General features: G+C 38.6%; 1 protein-coding gene and 1 pseudogene across 2 annotated transcripts; one reads left to right on the top strand and one right to left on the bottom strand.

Annotated features, from left to right (window-relative positions):
- Positions 1 to 590: 590 nt before the first annotated feature.
- On the bottom strand, positions 591 to 22,646 carry golim4a (golgi integral membrane protein 4a). 2 transcript variants are annotated; one of them, XM_088428294.1, is made up of 16 exons: positions 22,034 to 22,646; positions 16,057 to 16,131; positions 15,816 to 15,865; positions 12,366 to 12,419; positions 12,126 to 12,276; positions 10,706 to 10,788; positions 10,347 to 10,430; positions 8,077 to 8,259; positions 7,734 to 7,994; positions 7,269 to 7,534; positions 7,013 to 7,089; positions 6,884 to 6,930; positions 5,215 to 5,430; positions 5,002 to 5,070; positions 2,890 to 2,985; positions 591 to 1,433 (listed from the first exon to the last, which is right to left on the bottom strand). In XM_088428294.1, exons 1-16 carry the CDS (start codon positions 22,218 to 22,220, stop codon positions 1,314 to 1,316), a joined length of 2,019 nt encoding a protein of 672 aa, XP_088284420.1. In that variant the 5' UTR covers positions 22,221 to 22,646; the 3' UTR covers positions 591 to 1,313. The 2 variants fall into 2 exon arrangements, with proteins under 2 accessions (XP_088284420.1, XP_088284421.1); XM_088428295.1 differs by having other exon boundaries at positions 7,773 to 7,994.
- LOC148416251 (uncharacterized) lies at positions 3,352 to 4,103 on the top strand (annotated as a pseudogene).
- Positions 22,647 to 22,767: the final 121 nt, after the last annotated feature.

The raw sequence follows: 22,767 nt of genomic DNA, 5'->3' as shown, positions 1-22,767 counted from the left end.
CTAAACTGTCTAAGTCCAGACAGTCTATTTATGCATCGAGCTGGCTCACTAAAGAGCATTAAAGCAGACCCAAACGTCCACTTACATTACATGCCTCATTGGCAAGGGTTTAAGTGTGCATGTGTTACCTGCGTGTAAGTAAAGAATAGTCTATATGTTGGTGGTATAGAGACCATTTATGCTGCCGTAGGGCAATAAAATGCGAAAGACAAGGTGTCGGTCAGGAAGAGAGGCTTGTGATCCGCAGAGGGTAGTTTAAAAATGTAATAGCCTGAAGCTGTTTAACTTTACTGCCACTCCAGTACCATGAAAAGCCAATATGGTCACAGCACAATCTTGCAAGGTTTTTTTTTCTTTCTTGTATAGTGTCGCAATTACAAAAAAAAAAACTACCATACTTGCTATGGTTTTGCTTTGCTATTGAAATGCTGTATGCCCCATTCACTAGCACTTTGAAAATTAGGGAAGTGTTCTTACACATTGTTATTGGGTCATACTACTATGCATGGATATACAGTATTATTGTCTGAATTGTTAATTAGAAGAAAAGATGAAAAATGTTTAAAAATAAATAACCAGAGCAAACAAGATACAACTGAAATGCTCTTTATTTAACACAAAGTATTCAGTTGGTAAAACATGATTAATCAAAATCCCACATTTGCTTTAAATACAGTTGAAAAATAGACACATAGACAGCATGTATTTTATTGTACATTGTAATAAAAAATTTCATCAATTTGTTATTAGTTTCTTATAGTTGATTGGGCACAGTTTTATAAGGCAGAATTTGCTAGCTCATGTTAACATTGACCTCAATATTTTGAATTCAGAAATGACAGTTGACAGTTCGACGATGCGTAGGAATGGAAAGGCACGTGTCGGTGTGACGAACTTAGCTTTGAGTTGCACCTAGCGTGATTGTCAAGGGCATCACAATCAATCAGCAATAAATAAACCAACAACAAGTGATTGATCGGAATGCCGGATGAACATTTTACAGTTGCACTTTTTTATACAACGATTAAAAAAGAAAAAAACTTTACAGCCATCTTAAAAGTACATTCTTTGCATGGGTGCATAAGAGAGGGCATGAATATATACTGTATATATAAAAACAGCATACAGTATAAAACCATCTCCACCCATTACATTCTGTCCAATTGCACAGTGAACGTGGACCAGTTCCAGCGCAAGCCTTCGCCACGTCCAGACATTCTATCCCAAAGGTCCTTCTTGGAGTCTTCACTTGATGGCTGTTGGCTTCCTTTTTTAGAATGAGGAATAAGAACCTCCCAGTGTTTATTTCAGATTTACATCTCCGCCCGTCGAATGGTTCCCTTCTCTCGTCTGGGTTCCCCTTCCTCGGCTTCATCTTCCTCGTAATTCTCTTCCTCTGTGTCTTTGCCGTGGGCTTCCTCCTTGTGTGGTCCCTGCATAAAAGTGCACTTCACTCTCACCAATGTCTCAACAAGCAAATAACATTTTACAACCGATTAGCGAGAACCGCGGAGGCTGACAATGTCTACAATCCGTACACTATACAATACCGACCATCCGCAAATTGAGGTTGACCATCAAAAGTGAATGTGAAATGAAAAATTAGGCCATTATATAAGGTAGAGATAATTTTATCCTACAGCAAAATGAAAAATTATGAGGAAAGGCACGTGTCGGTGTGACGAACTTAGCTTTGAGTAATAAATAAAAGAAATAAATATTAATAATAAATAATAATAACCTAATCTCAAAATAAATCAACCTATCAAAATAAAATTCGTTGTAACGTCATCAATTTTTGAGGTATTGTTCCTGCATGCATTACCATATTTCTGAAGAGTACAAGTCGACCTTGGTTATAATTAGCCCCCCCCCCCCCTTTTTTTTATTTCTACTGCAATTTCGGTGATTATAAAAAAACGTGATTACAAGTCTACCCCTGACTTTAGTGGTTACATAGATCATGGCTGTCCAATTAAAATACATTGTGTTTGATACTAAAATCACAAAATTACAGTACTTTTAGAGGCATTTTTACATTGTATATTGAGTAACAAACTGTTGCAGTTATGGGGGGGGTGGGGTGGGGGGGGGGGGGGGGGCGCGCAAACGTGCGAGGCAATGTATGCGTAAACGAAGACGCAAATGCCGAAACTAATGTTGCACCAATAAAATGATTTCAAGATTCAATGCTTTCTTTTTTTGACACAGCCAAATTAATTAATTTGCCTACTGACATTAATTTGTCTAAAAGCCCTAAAAGTCATCATCACTGTCGTCATTTGTTCAAACAAACTCGTTACAGTTTGTTTGAAATTGAAGTCTTAACAAATGATTTGCTGATCATCTTGCTTGGGATACTCTTTACCCAAGTGATGACTATTGTGAGATCAGAGCGTGGAAGGTTGCCCTTCGCTGTTTCTCCCCCCACCTGCTGACATCCATGCCAGCTTGTTCAAGCATTCGTCCAAGGGCTGAAGGAAACAAGTCAAGCCGTATTTTCCTTTTCATAATACATCAAAGTCCGCTGAAAAAATTATCCATGCTGCCTTGTTGTTGACAACAAACAGGCAGTAATGCACCACTTGACGACGAAGTGCATTTTTTGACATTCTGTGCAAACGTTCTAAAACAGATACATGCTACATGGAATTAGCGGTATATATATCATAATTTTAGGCCTTGTAAATGATATATTACTTATTTTACACTGAAATTAATGTTATTCAAACACAGATATGCATAAGAAATGGTCTGTTTTGAGTTATGCAATTATGAACCACCCTAAAATGAGGGTTAAAAAGAAGAAGGAAAAAAACTCGACTTGTACTCGGAAAAATACGGTACTTGTATATTTCATTTTAAAGAGAAATAAGTAAGTCAACCCACCTGATCAATGTTCTCCTCATTGTATGCCTCTTCTCCATCCTCTTCCACTTGGTCTTCTCTCTCTTTCTTCTCCCCACCTGCAATGTTCTCCTGAGCCTTCAAGGTCAGAGAGGCATAATATAAAAGACTCGCACAATAGCATTAATCAATTAGATGATATGACATGAAGGGTTACCTTTCTTGACACTACCTGAGAGGGAAATTTGGCTTAACGTAGTATAAACGTTAAACAACTACAGTCGCAGAAAGTTATAAGTAGAATGGATATTATTTGAGACGTAGTCTGTACTGATGCTCACATTTTCAAAGCAGCAGAGGGGCATGTTTCCTCATGCATGTGCTGTTAAATAATTGAAATGTCCTAGTGCTTTTTGAAACATATTTAGACATCAGCATTCACAGTTAAACTCAAATGAAGCGGTTTGAAGCTAAACCACCTTTTCAAACAGTGTATCCAGAAAGTATTATTTGAAGTTAACCTCTTACCTACAAATTCTGACAATGTGAAAAAAAGTTTCATTGGACATGATTTAGAGAGGCATACGTTTGTCTATATAAGGTCCCACAGTTGACCGTGCATGTCAGAGAACGCCAAACATGAAGTCAAAACAATTGTCTATAGAGCTGAAAGACCGGATTGTCTTGAGGCACAAATCTGTAAAAGAATACAGAACATTTTCTGCTGCTTTGAAAGTCCTAATGAAGACAGTGGCCTCTATTATTCGTAAATGGAAGACGCTTGGAAGCACCAGGGCTCTTGATAGACCTGGCTGGCTTTCTAAGTGGAGAAGCGCCTTAGTCAGCGAGAGGACCAAGAAGCCAATGGTCATTCTACCAGCGCTTCAGCCTTCCTCTGTGGAGAGAGGAGAGCCATCCTGAAAATCTCTGCAGCAAACAATATATCCTGCCTGTGTGGGAGAGTAGCCAGAAAGAAGCTACTCCTTAGTAAAAGAAACATGTCAGGCCATCTGGAATTTGCCAAAAAGCACTGGAATGACTGGCGTACCATAAGAAACAAAATTCTCCGGTCGGATGAGACAAAGATTGAACTCTGGTGTGAATGCTAGGCCTCATGTTTGGAGGAAACCAGACACCGCTCAACCACAGACCAATATCATCCATATAGTGAAGCATGGTGGCGGCAGCATCATGCTATGATGATGTTTCTCTATAGCAGGAAATGGCTGACGAGGCAGGATAGAAGTCAAAAATGAATGCAGCAATACACCGAGATATCCTGGATGAAAACCTGCTCTGGAGTGCTCTTGACCTCAGACTAAGGTGAAGATTCATTTTTCAACATAACAATGGCTTGTAGCACACAGCCAAGATCTCAAGGAATTGGCTTGAGAACCGCTCTGTGAATGTCCTGGAGTGGCCCAGCCAGAGTCAAGACTTGAATCCGATTGAACATCTCTGGAGAAACCTGAAAAATGATTGTGCACAGGTGTCTCCCATCGAACCTGATGGCTCTTAACAATTACTGCAAAGAAGAACTGCCAAAAGATAGGCGTGCTAAGCTTGTGGCATCATGTTCAAAAATACTTGAGGCTGTAATTGCTAACAAAGTTGGATCAACAAAATCTTAAGCAAAGATTCTTCTGATTTAAAGCAGTGATTACTTATATAAATGTGATTTCTATTTTTAATAAATGTAAAAAATGTCCAAAAAAAGTTTTCACATTGTCATAATGGGTTATCGTGTAAAGAATTTTGAGGTAAGAGATTCATTTAATACAGTTTGGAATGAGGCTGCAAGATGGCAAAATGTGGAAAAAGTGAAGCGTAGTGAATACTTTCCAGATACGCTGTATTTGACAAAATGAACTGCACGACAGAGCAATGTGTCAGTATTTGCTAATTGCATATTCACCTATTTGAATAGTCTATCTTCAATTATACACAGAAATACTCACCGATTTACTGTTTATGTGAGCACAACCAAAGCACTTGAAAAAAGGGTTACTTTGATGCCATTTTGGCGCTAAGGAACTATGTCAATGTGAGTTGAGGAGCTTCATGACGCCCTCATCTGTCCCGAAGAACCATGTACAGATGTGTTGAAGATCTTCATGACGTGATAGAACAATGCGACGGTGTTTCGACGCATACCTCCTCCTCAGCTTCCTCCTGGTACTGATCATCTAGATTGTCTTCCTGCTGATCTGGGTTTCCAGCAATCTGGACACACACAAACATGCGTGCGCGCGCACACACGCGCTTCATCATGATGTAATATAGCCACTTGGATCAATCCGTCATCCTCATCGGGAGCTACATGTCAACTCCTGGCGATATACAATATTGCAATTTTCTAGCACCCACCACCAGCTCATCCTCTATAGCAGGATGTTCCGGGCCTTGGCGTGAGTCAATGTGCTGAGCGTGTGCTGCCGGCTCCTCTTCCTCTTCTTCCTCCTCCGCCGCAACATCGTCATTAACACGATGACGTGAGCGATCTTCCTCCGCTTCTTCAAACTCATCTTCTCCCTGGTTGTTGGGATCATCCTCAGGGTCCAGTTCACCACCGCCGATGGCACCCTGAGGCAAACAATAAAGCACACAATACAATGTTTACCTCTGCCAAGAGTGAAAGCGCATTGTAGAGCTGCCATGATTAATTAACAGTCGATTGCCAAAATAATCGATAAGCATATTTTTGATCATCAGTTACCTGTAATCATTTTGGGCCCTTGTTGGCAATTTGAATGAAACCAACAAATTTGATTGAGCCTTTACATGCAAATTGACAAATATCAAGCAGTTCCTTGCTGTGACTTTGTAGATTAAAATGTTCACCTTATTAAAAGGATAAACCCAGAAAATGACAATACAGTGAAAACCTGCAGTTTTGTAGCTTCAAACAGTCATCCAAAGAAACAAAACTTGAATATTATTGTTTTGAATTGTATTTCTTTATTCAATAGGTCAAATTCAAATTTTAAGTTAAATTGCAAAAATACATGTTTAGTATATTCAAATTTTCTGAGTAGTACCCGTATTGTCTTTGTGTTGAATCGAAATTAAAGGTGTTCAAACACTTGCTTATACTTCACTAAAACATGTTTATAGTTTTTGCCCTTTTTTATGTTACAGAGCACACCCTTAAGTGAACCATATGCTATTTGCACTGTCAATTTAAAATAATGTCCATTTTGTTTCAATAAAGGGATGGAAATCAAAACCTTTTGTCTGTTTTTTTTAATCCTATCAATCCATTAATCAACCATTTGTTTGACAGGTTATTCAATTGTTAAAATAATCACGAGTTGCAGCCCTGGTGGTTTGTTTTGCAGGACTGTCTATCAGAACAGGAATGTTGCTATTTTTTTTGCTATTTTGGGACCCCCAAGGGGTACTTTCCCTCTTTTTGGTGTATTTTCCTTTATGATGGGAATTTCGGTATATTCCTTCATTTTTGTGTATTTTTCTTTATTTTAATTATTTTATTAAGCTCTTACTTTCTGTCATTGTAGGAATTTTGCTTCATTTGGGGACTTTCTAGGGTACTTTTCCTGAAGTCATAAGGTAAGCCTCGACAGAATGGCCATATTGGTTCAAAATTAAAGGAATTCAACCATCTTAAAGAGGAAGTAACCTGGAAGTGCCTAACAAACAAACAAGAAGTGACCGAAAATTACAAGCAAGTGAATGACCTGGAAGTGATCATTAAGCACATTGTATTTATTACTCACACTTATTAAATTTTTCATAATTTTATAGAGCAATTTTCTTCAGATTTCATTCTATATAATTTGCAAATAATGTGCAAATCACTCTCCATTCAATTATTCAGCCACTCAACTTTCAACACACAATTTCTCCAGAAATAGCTTTCTCTAGTTTTCATCAAACTCTGCTGAAAACACTCACGTGACATTTTTAGTGCAAATCTATGAAGACTGTACATCTGGATATTTTTTTTCATGCCATCATATGATATTAAAAAACTTATGCCAGACATGCAAGAAAAAAACAAAGACAAAAAGGTCACCTTCTGCTGCACCTTCAGGTCATTTTGCAACAAAAGTGACTGTTTCTCTGTGAAAAAAGAATGAGGCAAATGAGCTCCACTAATGTGATCTCAAACGTATGGAACGGTGGCAAGAATGCTTCATTTTACCTTGTTTATTCTCCGTGCCATGCACTTCTTCCCGTTGGTCTATATTATCGTGCATGTTTTCATACTCGGCCTTCTTCCTGAGAACAAAGAAATAGTCCACAGCTCACCTCAGAACTATAAAAATGTCTTAAGAACAGCTCATTTCTATTGAAAAAGTGGTAATTATACTGGTAAAGAAGCTGATTTGAAACCCATCTTTACTTCACTCATCTGCAGCGTGCTTACACTGTCAGCCAGTGCGTGCATTTCATCTGACCTTTGGTGCGCCTCTCTTAGCAGCCGCTCCCGTCGGTCTGCCTCCTGATGCTGCCTCTCCTCCCTCTCCTGCTCTTCTTTCAGCTTTGCCTCCCTCTCTCTCAGCACCCTTTCTCTTTGGGCCTGCAGGGAGTCCTGTCGCATTTGGATCAACCGGCGCTCTTCCGCCTTCTGCGCCTCCAGACGCTGCTGCTCCTGCTGCTGCTCATAAGCTGATTTGGCGCCCTCTGTCTTACTGTGCGGCTCTTGCCGGAACTGGACTTCTTTCTGGACAACAAATAAATGAACCTTTTTTTAACTGTAATAATTATACGAGACAGGTGTATATAGTGTAATTCTTTCTTACGAACATATACCTTTTAAACACATTTCCTAAGATGATAAAAACTAATTGTTTGGTTTGCAGTTTAAGGGCTGTAAAACATGTTCAGAATGATAAAGTTGAAATACGTAAACTTATTCTGACATGTTGGCTGTCCAAGGCGTTCTCATCTGGCAGCTCCACCTGTAGCTCAGCTTCCTCCTCCTGTTGCTCTTCCTGCTGTTGATCTAGGTCCTCCTCCTCTAGCTTTTCAGGTTGTCCTGCTTGGGCCATTTCCTCCTCGGCCAGCTCCCTCTTCCTCTCCGCATCTCCATCCTCCTCTTTTTCTGACAAAATGTGCTCTGATGTTGTGGGGTGTGACTGGACTTCGGACAGAGAAGGGGATCTCTCCTCTTGCTGGTCCAGCTGAGACAAAATTTTAGTTAACTACAGAATTCCTTTTGGGTAAGTGAAAACCGAAAAAAAAAACAACCTGAAAACACATTACCCTGGACACAGTATCATGGTGGTCCTCTTTTAGGACAGCCTCCTCCTTGTTTAGCTGGTCTAACATGAAGGCCTCCTGTGATTTGGGATCTGGTTGCTGGAGCACAGTTTTTTTTTCAGGCTGTCCTTGGTTCGGTGACTTGTTCAGAGACTCCTTAAGCACCTTGTATTCATTAACTTGTACCTGCAATAAAAGGTACAAGACTACAGTAGGTAAAATACAGTTAGACATGGGCCGATGACAAAATTGGCGATACATCATGATTTGAAGTCACAGTTATTTAAAACTGGCCAAATCCGCCAAAACCGCTAACTTCTTTTCCCACCTTAAAGAGAAACTGCAGTATGCAGCGTGAGCCTCCTCTCATTGTGTATCATCTGTGTCTTCGGCTACAGCAGCTAATCAATAGATACTGCAGCTAACTAGTGCAGGTAATATGGCTATCATGTCATTGTACCTACTGTCATTGTACCAACTGCCCAAAGACAGCTGGGATAAGCACCGGCAAGCGACCCTAGTGATGATAAGCGGCTATAGAAAATGGATGGATGGACATATTTAAATTTAAATTGGATGTTTTCTATCAGAAAGAATTTGTGTATACCTTTATTGTTGAGCAAAACTCCTATTGCTCACTGAAAGTTTCTTTTGCTTTTATTTACATATTTAATCTTGCGTGGTTAATCTCTGCTTTTATTTACATATTTAATCTCGCGTGGTTAATCTCTGTTTTTATTTACATATTTAATATCGCATGGTTAATCTCTGCTATTGTGACACGTGTTCTATTATGTATTTTGTTTAAAAATGAAGCAGTTTTTTTAATGTGGAAAAAATGTCTGTTATGACTCATATTTTAGCGCTATAAATTCAATACCGTGTTATTGCGAGATTTTTGATCAAGCTCATCATATTATCAGAATCAAACATTGACCCATGCCTTTTATCACAAAAGAAGAGCGTGATGTCCCTTGGTCCCAAGGAGTATATGAAGCCACAATATAAAGTCATAAACACTTAAGATTAAAGTTCAAACTTCCAAGAATTAAGTCATGCAGTGATGAGAAACTATGAGATGTACTTTTTCATTGGTAAACCTGAAGTTTGTACATTCAGTGAATCAATTGTAACTATTGCAACAGCGACAAAAATAGACTGCAAGTCTTTTACTATTTTTCTCCTTTCATGATGATTTGCTCTTTTTCACTCTCTCCCCCCGCCGTCCCTGCCAGGTACCTAGCTTTAATCAGGAAATTTGGGCGATCCATCACAAAGCTTCCATAAACAATTCATCACCAACCCACACTAAGTAAGTAGTATTATTTTATTATTTGTCATCTTTTAGGTTTTCAAACAAGTAAGCTCAATTTTGTGCAAGTGCACCACAAAATGCGACAATAGAGGTTTTCTATTCAATTTTATGGTTGTTTTTGTGCTCTATAGACAAAGTTGACTTGTCTATGTGCTGAGTTGTCAAAATAAAACGTACAAGTCTGGTTACATACTGTAGACCTGCATGTGAAACAGCAACTGTCTCATTAAATGAGATCAGCGACATTGGGAAAAACAAGCAGCTTATAAGATAATACATCATTTATGGTAACTTGATGTCATTTGAGCAGACTATGAATAGACTTAAAGAGTTTGATACTAATTAGACCAGATGTTGCGGAAAACATGCAGTTTTAATTTACAGTATGATGTCATGAGAAAGAGCAAATTGACTTGAAGTTTTCTGCTCACTTGAGGAACTTGGAAATGTTTACTAATCATTTGAATGTACTTAGTAACAATAATCAATAAATTTACTAAACACCAAATACATGTGTTCACCTTGCCATTTAAAGTTAAATAACATATTCTCACAACTACTGTAAATGCTGTATAGGCATGGGCTGGTATCAGATTCTCACTATGTGATAAGCTTGAGGAGAAATATCATGGTGTCTCTGCATCACATTATTGATCTCTGTATCACAATATGCCTAATACAGTACTGTACTGTAATTAGTAGTACCTAAAACTAATGCTTGATAGATAATCATTCATTCAGTCATCTATGTATTCATTGAAGACATAAGTGAGTTCGAGCTGGAGTCACTTTGTCGCTATTCAATAATATTAGCGTCCTTTTCCGAAAGATCCAGGCAAAGCTGCTCTTATCTCAAATGCTTAGACTAATATGAGCACAGTAGCTGGCTCAAGATGTATTTCCATACTTTGCTGGGGGGGTTTTATGGATCGAAGACCCCATTAAACTGCTTGCCTACCTGAGCTGCCGCTAGCGCATTCTTGTGATCTTCCAATGACAGTGTGATCTGATCGTGTGCCGTTTTCAAGTCTTGGTGTTTTGCCTGAACAAACAAATACAAAACAACAGATGCAATTAACACATGACTGAAACAGGTTCACCGTAAAAGACCATATAAATGAAACATCAGCAAGTAGGCTGTGCATTTACACAATATAATGCAAGATTAATACGCCAATAACTTCCAATTGCCTAAAAAGCCACTGCATAAAACCAATTACAGAACGAAGCATAAGCTAAACACTCCATATGTGTATTTAACAGCCAAACAACTGATTGAGGGAGCATTTCATCTGATAAATAGATAAGAAGTCTCACCTGTGCATCCTGCAGTTGCATGTGAATGTCATGGTGGGCTTTCCTTAGCTGCTTATTTTCTTCTCTCAGATTATATATATTATCTGCAGGCAGGAAAATTAGGCTTTAACAAGAAGCCATGTCATAATCATACATTTTCTGGAATACAATATTATTCTGATGATATTATATTGCGTAATCAGCGTAGCTGCTCCTTCAAGAATATATAATGTCCCAAAAGCTATGTTAAATCCAAACACTGAGTTACATCAACATGCACACTGTAACACTCAATATTCAATCATTTATTTCACCTGAAATGACTTTTTCACTGGCCATTTTTTTTTTTTAAAGAGAACTTTTTATTTATCGATCCCCTCTCTGAAAAAAGACAAGAGAGTTTCATCAAGTAGCCCACAAGGACCGCATGGGTAGCCCATGGACCTATTCAAAAAATATAGCTCAGCAGGGATGGGACATGTGTTTTCCTAAGAATTTTTTAAAAGTGACATACCTGTCAACAACTTTTGTACGGGGAAAAAAGTATGTTTTTTGTAAGACAGATCTCCTCTTACCTATTTCGTCTCGGTCACTGGTAGCAGACGACAACGTCATCGTCGATTGCTAATATTGTCGCGGTACACTAGCAAAAGTTATCCTCGATCATGCATTTATTTTACGTGTTTATTACAGCCTTGTCAATAAAGCATGATATGTGCAAGTGTGTCACGTTATTGCCGTTTCCGTATATTTTGAAGTCAGGTATTTGTGTTGGAATCGAAGAATCAACCCGTTATAATCGTGAAAGTAAGCATGGAAGGACCGCCAAGTTGGAAGAAAAGAACTCAGGGATCGGGTCGACGCCAAAAAGAATGGCAGACTCTCCAAAGTGAATATTCTGGATGGATTAAATTGTCAACAAAAGGTCCTCAGTTCTGCGTTCCGTGAAAAAAGGATGTGAAAGTACATAAAATAAAAAATGATTTACACATATTATCTTTGTTTTTATTCTCCATATTCTGTCTTGCTGTGAGTAAATGTGCCGCGTTGAGTTTGTAAGATTTATTATAGCTTAATAAGAGGAATTGCAATCATTAAAAGGCAAGCGATTGGCCGAGGTTGACAGGTATGAAGTGATCATTTGAAAATGTAAACGCTTACAGAGATTTAGAAACAGAGCTGCAGATTGATATTTATCAGTTTCATTCTTACTTAAACATTATTGATAACTACAATGGGAAATCACAAACAACCACTGCATCACTTAGCTAAACTGTAAAAGGAATCAGCTAATTGCATGTAATTACTTGTTGAGTCACAAGGTGGAGACAAAGCATGGATAATTTAAGTGTGATACCGCTGGAGCTCAACAGCAGCATGAGAAAAATAGACATAGCCCTTCTAGTGTAATACATTTATGTTTTAGAATGAGTAAAGAGACCTTTAAGTTGGGCCACCTCCCTTTCTTTGACTTGCTGCATTTTTTCATAGCGGTCTTTGTGCTCATCAATCAGTCGACTGTGATCGTTTCCCTGCATCTGGTGCTGCTCCTGCAGATCATAATACTGCTTCTTAAGGTCCTCATGCTGGTTCTGAAAAGCAAAGTGGAAACATAAGGTATGGTCATTCCCTAAATTGACATCAGGGCGTCTATCTTTGTTGGCACAAAGCGAATCCAAACCTTGAGCATCTGATGTTGCACGTGGAGTGAGCTCAGTTTGCTACTGGAGTCTTGCTGTGTGAGGACACAAACAAAATGCTGTCAAAACACAGGTCTTTGTGGTTCAGGCTTAATAGCAAAATAGCAAATGGGAGACACGCCACACACATTGAACAATGGGAAGCAGACAAACACGATATGAATACAATTGTTATTATTTGAATTACTATATTGCAGTGGTCCTCAAAGTGGAGGCTGCAGACCGCTAGAGGTCTATTGTCTGACTGCAGTTCCATGAAAAAATTTGGGTTATTAATATATATATATATATATATATATATATATATATATATCTATATATATATATATATATATATATCTATATATATATATATATATATATATATATATATATATATATATATATATATATATATATATTTAAGTTAATTTCATTTTATATTAAATTGTGAAAGAATTCATGAGTATTCTCCAATCCATTAAAAGTATTTTTGTGTAATAATTTTGAATTTTGAAATTTGTCAAAATGCGTTTTTCAGTTTACAATTGCTCGCTAATGAGGTGATGAAGCCAGCAAAGCTAAAACACCGTTTTATTTTATAATGCTGTTTTTGACTAAATAATTGACAACTTCCTGTTTCGGGGAAATTGACCAGTTTTTTTTGTTTTTTTTTTATAAGGAGGCGTGCAATTTGCAATTTTTATTTTCCAAGCTTCACGATAGCGGAAAAGCTATATACTTGTTGTTATTAATACTCTTGTTGTCAAATTGAATCTCATGGTGAATAAAAAGGGCTTAAATGATTTTTTTGTTTTTGTTTCCGCAAACATTTGCAATGTGGGTCCTAAGAAAAATATGCTTTGTAAAAGAGGTTCCTCACACCAAAATGTTTGAGAACCCCTGCTATATCGAATAATGATGACAATTAAAGATTTAGGTGATGTGTCAAAGTCCCAGCCAAAAAGGTCTTCTTTGGCCACTTGAATGATATTGATTATCAGATCAGTCCTACTGCGGTTTACAGTTTGTCAGTGTTTTACACACACCAATACTAAATTTCCCACAATGCAAAAGTGGCGCGCCTAAGCGCAAGGCCAGCTTCATTCATTAGAAGTCATTAGCTAGCATAGGAGCAAAAGTCAACTTCCAGATACCGCTCAAAAATGGCAACATCGAAGATGCAAACTAAAAACCGGGTGTTTCAAACAATGCAGGAGTCGGATCACTCTCTCACGGAGGTTGCTGGAACACCCATGTGTCTCCAGTGTGGAAAAACTGTGGCGGCAATGAAACAGTATAATCTAAGAAGATGGCATCATAAAATGAAAAACGTGGAAAAACAAGATTGTGAACATGAAAAACGGTTACAGAAGGGGGAAGGATTCAAACGAGAAGTCTTCAAACTCGGGAGGCTCAGTTCAGAAAAAATAAATCACAAAGCAAGGCTGCTGTCTCGACAGAAGAGCTCGCAAAATCAGCCTATAGCCATTCACAGAATGGGATTTCATCAAAAATGTTATGCTTAGTTTGTGGTGCAGTTTGCCCAGACAACAGGCAACTCTTTTTAAATGTGAACCTGAACAGAAAAAAAAGATTGCTGAGCATGTCTATCGATCTAAAAGAGCGGCGTTGTGATAAAAGGAAAAGATTTTATTGCATATTCATAGCCTGGGATGAGAGCTTGACACTTCTAACATTGCCCAGCTATATCAGTTTTCCACAGAGTTGACTCCAGTTTTTAGCATTACGTCTTATGCATGGCACAACTACAGGATATGATCTGTACGGAGAGGTGTCAAGACCCCAACCCGGACCGTGTATGGTAGACGAAGGCCAAAGGTGATTCTGTCAGCTAGGTGATATGGACATTGTTTGAGTACCCGTGTGAAAAAATGCAGTGGCGGTCCGTGCATTTCACATTTATGCCTTTTGTGATGTCCAACTCGAATAAATACCCCTCAGATGCTCATGTACACATTACTGACTGTTGCATCACCTTAAATGTGTAATAAACAGGCTATTTCCTGGAGCGTTTAAATATGGATAAACCCACACCAGCAATTAAAATTTATCACTATACGTGATACTATCAAAAGTTAAAAATAAAAAGGAACTTAAAATTATTTGTGCATGTAGTTTTATTAAGTCCACCAAGAGCAGGTGAGCTTTAAAAAGATTGTACGCTTAATTACAAATCGCAGTTTAATATTAGAACATCATATTTATTTACCATTATTTGAATATGAATGAAATAAAATTGCAAAAACAAAGAAAATGAAAAAAATACATTAATAGAATGCTCGCACTCATCAAAACGGTCTCCCAAAACACAATTCAAATCCATTCTTCTTTCTTTACCCAAGAAGACTTCAATGACTTTCTTATACAGTTTGTCCGGTTGTTTCAGTTCCAACAACAAATCCTTTTCTATCTTTAAAAAAGGCCGAGAACAACCGCTATGCAGAAGCACAGGACACAGGATTGTCACAACCAAACGGCAAAGCGTGCTTAACCTGCATAGCGTCGCCTCCCATTCTGAATATCCAATCGCAATGGGTGTGCAGTACACGTCACATTCAAAAAGAGGCTTTCTAGCTGGCCTTAATGTCGCCACCTCATGATCGATTGGCTATTGCAACTGTCTATCAACTCTATGTGCTTGTTCACTCACATTGCACAGATGCAAGCAACTGTTGATTCTGAAGTCCTTGGGCAGATTTCATACAGACTGGGGACACAAGTTAGCTATTAGATAAAAACTCTAACCTAAAACTACAACACTGAAAGGAGTGTAACCAAATGGATAAAATATGACATGGACAGAAAATAAATATATATATACACACACACATACATACACACACACACACACACACAATTTTATTGGGAAAAATACATTTAGAAAAGGAATGAATAATGATGTCAGGTTATGTAGACCACCACAGGAAAAATGTGAAGTACAATTCTCTCTGGATCTGAAAAAATTACCACCAATTTATTTTTCAACTGGGTTTAAAAACTAATTCACTTGAATGAATCACAGAAAATTGCTGATATTATTTCTTTCTTTGGAGAAAATGTAACCTACTTTTTCCCTGTCCCGGCAATAATATAATGATGGCCCCTTGAAAAATATCGCCTTGTTCATTTAATGTGCATGTTATGGGGATTTTTATATAAAAGAAAGATGTCTTTTATGCCTGTTGAAAATGAAAAATTACTGACGGAGCCATAAGAAAATAATACTTTATTCTTCCTATCCAATCATAAGGTCATATATTTGTTTGGTTTTCTGTAGGTTCAAGTATGTTCACTCGCCCATGTGTGGTATTTTTCATTTTTTAATAAACATTTGATTGGTTGTAGTTTTTTTTTTTTCTTTTGACCCCCTCGTCTCCCCATTTGACTTTGACACCGCTGATTTAGATGATTAATGGGAAATAGATTACCTTCTCTTTATTCAGTGACTGCTGTGACTCCAATTTATACACGAGGTAATCTGGAACAGAAAAAACCTTGTTTAAAAAACTCATAATATCAAACTTGCTTAAAAAGTGCACACTGTAAATTTTAAAGCTACCACAGGAAAAATTCAGTATAAATGGTAAATGTAAAAAAAAAAAGTAAGCTAATCACACAAGTAAAGTGTCTATGTGACATGGAATGAGCCAGAACCATTAGTGGTCTCACCTTCTTTGGCCTTTTTGTGTTCTAACCTTTCCTTCTGAAGAGACTTTTCCAGTCTTGAACGATGCTCGTACACCACTGCAAATATGACAAGAGCAGGAGGAGGGAAACATTGGGGTCTCGTGACAAGGCAGGAAAGTTCAATTGAGGCATTAAGTACCAGTAATCATATCTGACAGATCATCGACAGTGTAAATGTTACATGTTTAAGTGAGCATGTGGCCATTTTTGTGGAATGCAAAGCCAAGCATGCCTGAAGATTTTTAGGCCTATCACTGGAACAGGGGATTGACAGTTTAGGAACATAGAAGAGAAAAATAAACGGAATAATTTGACAGAACGCACTTCCACTGCGGGACAGTGCTTCTTAGATTCCATAATACTAATTTTTCACAATTCAGCACATTTCCTATAGCTAAAGCATGTGTATGGATGCAAATGAGTACCAACAACCAATCCCAGTTAGGCAGCATGGTGGAAAAGTGGTTAACACACCCACCCCACAGTGCAAAGATCATGGGTTTGCTTCTGGCATTTGCCCTCGTGGATGGATGGAGGAATGGATGGATGGAATCAATGGATGGATGGATGGAGGGATAATCTTAGTTGCAGCTATAAGTTTCTTTTTGTAAATGAATGAAGTTCATTCTGTCTCTTATTTACTGTACATTTATACTCATCGGTAGAAATTACACAGTAACTCGCAACACCATCACAATATTTTGGCAACAATGTCATTATTATGTAGAGCTTTGGAGGTTGATGTTATGCATTCAACAATGTACCAACCACCACCCCCATCTCTGGTGAATCTGTGAGCTGTTCTTTTGCCAGGGGTAACCAAAGGTTTAAAACGCGGAATGATACTGTAAACCACAGGTGTCAGACTAAAGACCCAGGGTCCAGATCTGGCCCGTCACATCATTTTATGTGGCCCGCAAAATGCTGATTTGACTTGAAATACCAAACTTGAAAGTTGTCTTCAATTTAAAAAAAAAAAAAAATGGGGGAAGGAAAATATAAAGCATTTTTTACAACCAATCTCTCTTTTAAACAGTCAAAACTAGACAAGTGTGTGACAAACACACTTAAAATCAATTACACAGGCCATCTGACAGAAACTATAACTACAGTGTGGCCCGCAATAAAAATGAGTTTGACACCCCTGCTGAGTGTAAACAAAACTTTGACTGATTTAATTGTTCAGTGCAACATCATGACCGAAAGACAAAAATTATATCACTCTTCTCCATTTTAAATCTTCCACTCCTCTCTTGCCACGGTTGCAGCGTAAACAAATAAGTCATGTGATGTCCTAATGGCCATTATGCAAAGTATTTGGGGGAATAACACCCACAACACTTTACTATAAAATGAAGAACAATTTAAAAAAACAGGCTCATAACAATACAATGTTTCAGAGACCCAAATAAAGCACTTAATCCATAAAAGTAAATGCAGTGAAATAAGTTTCCATCTAAAATCAGATGGATATTTATATTTCACTGTATCTACTGTGAAATTAACTATACTACACACTGTGCTGCGGCCTTAATGTTTAAGATATTGGACTAAGAGTTTGATATTGTCACATCACTAGTGATTACTAATCCAAAGCGTCTTCTATAGCTCTTGTGGAAGAATCAGTAATGACTCTCTCGGTTTCAGACCAATTCCCAATACAGGCTGATGAAAGTGCATTAGCAGAGTGCAAATCAAGGCTGCACCCTATGGGAATGACCTTTACAGGTCTGCCGCTTTAGATTGGGGGATGATTGAATCTGTCGAGTGGGCTGGTGGCTTACAGCCCAAAAACTGTCAATGACAATGGAAAGAGGTCAGCACTGGTTGCTTGAATATTTTAGTATTTGCATTCAGCTTGTTCATAAACACAAGATGAGTGACTTTAGAAAGAAAGGAGATTCCTGAGGTTTTTATTATTTTTGTGGTTGATTTGAAGCTCTTTCCATACTCTTTCCAGTTATCTTCCCTCAAAAACTTAAAACTTAGAAGACAGAAAACAGCAATCGACCGTCATCCATGGATATCAAGTTACGTGGGCACTGAATGCTGGATGATTAATTTCACACAGTGAATACAAATATGTTACAGAAAATAAGGGCAGCTTGCACTGGTGTGTACTGGAAAAGAAAACAAGAAAAACAGGTACTGTATAGTGAGCTTTTTATCTTGTTAAATACTTGGACTGAAGTCTATTGCTCACCGTTCCAAAACCAGTTTGTCATCACGTAGACCACAACTTTAAAATGACCTGCACCTATTCAGCATTTCGTAATGGAACAGAAGTGTGTCAATACGAGTGAATGAGCTGGCCCTTAGCGCCAGCTGTCCCATTTACAAACCATCAATGAAATGACGCTACCACTGGAGTTGGCCTAATGGGCATAGCATTCTATTAAGCTTTCCTGGCTCGGACAACATGTGGCACAGTGCCAGGCTATAAAGAGCCTGCAAAATGGACTTTTGTCTTGAAATGGAAACTAAAACAAACAACGTTGCCCTCTCAGAGACAAATATATGAATAATATTGGTGATGGGACGAGACACAAATCTCACGAGACAAGATGTGTCACAACACTGAGTGCACAAGAACCAAACGAGACAAGAATTTGGCCGGGGGAAAAAAAAATTAAAAATCTGCAAGTATATTAACACTTTAACATGAAAATGTGAGCATAAACAGGAGAGGCAATTTTGTTACAGACAAAAAGAAAATATTAACACTTTGACATGCAAATGTAAACATAAAAAAAAAAAAAGAGTCACTTTTGTTATGGACTAATTTTTCAGCTGCAAGTTGAGCTTGTTTGACAAAATGCATGCGACTTGTGTTAGGGCATCCTGTATTCTGCAGAGTTGCTTATTTTGAGTAGTTTGGTATTCAGATTTATAAACTATATATATTTTTTTCAAGATCTGTGAAAAACAATTACTAACACAGATGGCCAAACGCCACATTTCCACTTATTAATGAATGACCAAATTTGATCTGCTTTTTTTTTGATAGTCAACATTTTTAAATTTATATTTAAATTCATACTGTGACATTTTAGAACGCTCTCTCCACGTATTTTTTTTCCAATGAGACAAAGTGACAGACCCACAGAAGACTTGACCAGTCATCAGTAGCAAAAGTCAGCATGTCAGAGTGTTAACAGCATAGTGTGCAGTTTTGATTTACATCTACAATATTACAATGAAAAATAATCTGGCTGCTCATTAGGCATGTGAGTGCCGCTAGCTAGTGGCTAATTTAGTGTAGGCTGTGCTGTGCTAAATGTTAGTCACAGGTGCCAAACGTTAGCTTGCTTATTCAGTACTTTTTTAGTGAATAACTCAAAAAAAAAAAAAAAGTCTCGCGCTGTGCAGAGACGGGGGAAATCTTGTGCTAAGGCTGATGCCCCATGATCTGACCTTGGATAAGTGCTTGATTGAATGGATGTATGAATGGATGGATGGACGATCAAACAAAAGAACGGGGGTATGAATTCTTCCACAACAAATGGCTTGAACATATTATATAAACCAAAATTAACACACGTTAAATATTCGGTTGGAGTTGGTGACCCCAGTCCTCGAGGGCACCAGCATCCAGCATGTTTTCGGAGCAACCCTACTCCAATGTACTTGATTCAAATGATCAGGATAATTAGCAAGATACAGCAGCGTTTCCTGATGAGCTGATTATTCGGAGGAGGGTTGCACTGAAATCATGCTGGATAGGTGCCGTCGAGGACCAGAGTTGGAGAACCCTGTCAGTGTTCCCTCACCACTTCGTGCTTCACCTTTTGTGGCTTTAGTGTCTCTTGTTTTTGTTTTTCCAAAAGACAGCAGCAGTGTACTGCAGTAATACTAACACGCTCAGTCCTAACGTGAAGTATGAATCAGTCTAATAGAAGACGCTTTTGTTAAAATCTGAATCACTCCCCATAATTCTACATGGACGGAGTCATAGCAGTATATAACGGGCAGTGAGGAGAGTTAGCAGCACTTACCACTCTCTGATGCACTATGTGTGGTAAAAGAAAATGTGTACACAAAAAAGAGCCAAATGCCTGTTATGCATCCGTACTACGGTTAGGAGATCATTGGGCATGCAAAAGAAAGGTCTGCAAGGTTTTATTAGCGTATTTCATACACTTTTTTTATGGATGTACGATGTCTGTCAGGGGGTCAAATCCTACGTGACGGAATTCACAAGTATCAGTTATCCCAAGTTCCCCCTTCGCCATTCTACAAGCCAGGTGAGTGCTCTTGCTTGCCTCTGTTTTTGTATTGAAAGCTCAGCTGGCAGTGTTGGATAGCTCTGGGTGACCTAGAACTGGCTACCATGACATTTTGATTGCTAAGTACATTCTCGCTTCAAGTGATTCTGGTACTTTTAGCGGCCTCCCATCAGCACCAGAATGAAAAGGCGTTGAGTTTCTCACCTGGTTCCTAATGTATGCCTTGCTAGCTGTCAAATGAGACCCATTTTGGAAAATTCGATATATTGGGTTTGAAAAGACCAAAAAATTACATTTTGACTGCTAAGTCCATACTCACGTTGAGTGAATGTGCTACTTTTCTGCTGTTTTTTTCTAGCAAAAAATTTGTAAGGCTATTGTAGGTGTTGCTACAGGCCTGTTGTTGTAGTATGTGCTTGGTTCTAAGTAGGCTTCATTTTTTTCATTGGTTGGGACTCCGTAAGTAAGTTAACCGTGCTGCTATGTGTGCCAAGATTTTGGCATGTCTTGGTGAATTTGTTTACTATTATTTACTTTATTTATTTTAGTTTATTATTTTTTGAAAGTATCAAACCTTGAAGCCTTGTTTATGTACTGCTTGTTTAATAAAAAGTGCAATAAATAGATATGTTTGATTAAATATGACGAATAACCGGGATTAATAATAGTTATTTCAATATTGACAAAAAACAATCGTGATTATTATTTTGGACATAATCGTGCAACATTACTAGCTACTAGTCTCGCATTGTGCACATGGTGCCAGGTTGCCAGATTAACTCTTAGACTCCCAACACCATGCGCATTTGATTCTTCTTCTGGGGTGGGGTGAAGGTAGTGAATTAAGGAAAACACTTCCTGTGGAACCTCCCGATGTTAGAAAACACACGCTGGGACGGAAATTACCAAATGACACGTAAAATAAGTCAGTATTTGTATCTCCTTCAAATCATTTTCAATCATATTATAAGATCTGAAAAGAAAAAAAAAAAAACATTTTGGCTTGATGGTTGATCGATTTTAAAAAGATTGGCTAGTGACAGTCCTAGAACAGACAAGGGCTAGACAGCCAAATGGATGTATGTGTTTGTGTCAGTGCATGCGAACATGTCTGGTGTCCTGTATTAAGCATTAAATCCCACTACCTCCGATGGTAAGAAACAGTCAATCCCCTTTGCAGGCAGCTGAGCTCTTTGGTAAAACCTAACCTGGTCATTCAGATTAAACAGCGCCCTGCAATAAAGGCCTTGACCTGTCTTTCGGCAACCAACCATCAGACTACAATTCACTGTATTTACAGCTAAGTTGTTGCAACTTCTTTATGCCTTCTACTGTATTTTGGTCTGTAACAATGTAGTTAACGCATATTGGTGGTCAGCTATGTAGTTCGTTGCTGTGGTGCAATAGGTAACGACAGGTAAGAGGAAGTGGGTTAAATTATTCTGGTTTGCAGTTTGTGTCCTTAATGCGTTAAGCCGAAATAAACTCAGCTTTGTTATTCTTAAATTCCAAATTGTGTTTGACAGCTAAACGTTGGCAGTCACAAAGACCGGTCAGTTTTATTTCAAATAGAGCGCTTGATGAACTAACCATGGAAAAGTCTAAACGGGTACAGTTAACAAATGAATCCAAAACTTTTAAAAATAAACAAGATATATTTGAAGCGAGGGCGCCGCAAAAACATGTCACGCGCAAATGGAGTCAATCACGACACCGTCCGTCACCGTGTTTACCTTGGAGCTGAGCCGACAGAGACTCTTGGTGCTGTTGGTACTTGAGCGCCATGGATTGTGTCCTCTTCAGCTCCTTGTGCATCTCGTACGAAACCATGCCGCCGTACATCATTCCACAGATCACGGTGACCAGCAGGAGAACCTGGAAAATCCTCCGTTGCCTCCGCGAGCATACTCCGTTTCCCATGTTAGACCCGCGCCCCTCCCCGACGCCTGAGCGAGTAAGCGCCGTCTCTGCTGCTGGAAACTTCCCGACACGACTTGCAACCTCGTCTCTCACTCCTTAGTCCTGAGACATTTCTGCGCAAGCGAGATCAATGGACGCAAACATTACTTTCGCACGACGACACTCGTTGTAGTTGTTTTCGCTACTCAGTCTCTTCAAAGTGGCCGCGCAGATTTTCTCAACGACGGCTGGGTTTGCAGAGATGTACCAAAAAGTCAAACTCCACCTTGCTTCTTTGCGCAGCGTTTTTCTTTTCTGTTTGTTTTCTTCGTCTCACGCAACCTACAGAAGTTGTGCGGGAACACGAAAAAGTTTAGTCCGAAATCGCTTAAGAGGCCTGCACTGCACCTTTAACTTGAGGTACGTGTCAACCGGGTAGATCTCTGCCATCCAACCGCAACTCAACAGGAAGTCCCGCCCCACAAGGAAACGCCATTCATATAGTCCCGCCCCTAGAGAAATGCCATGTTCATCTATTGGTAGCAAGAGATGTCGTTTATAAGCAGCC

This window comes from Hippichthys cyanospilos, chromosome 11 (genome assembly GCF_059441005.1).
Source record: "Hippichthys cyanospilos isolate Australia breed blue-spotted pipefish chromosome 11, RoL_Hcya_1.0, whole genome shotgun sequence".
Taxonomy (NCBI): Eukaryota; Metazoa; Chordata; class Actinopteri; order Syngnathiformes; family Syngnathidae; genus Hippichthys; species Hippichthys cyanospilos.
This window is presented reverse-complemented; position numbering and strand designations above follow the sequence as displayed.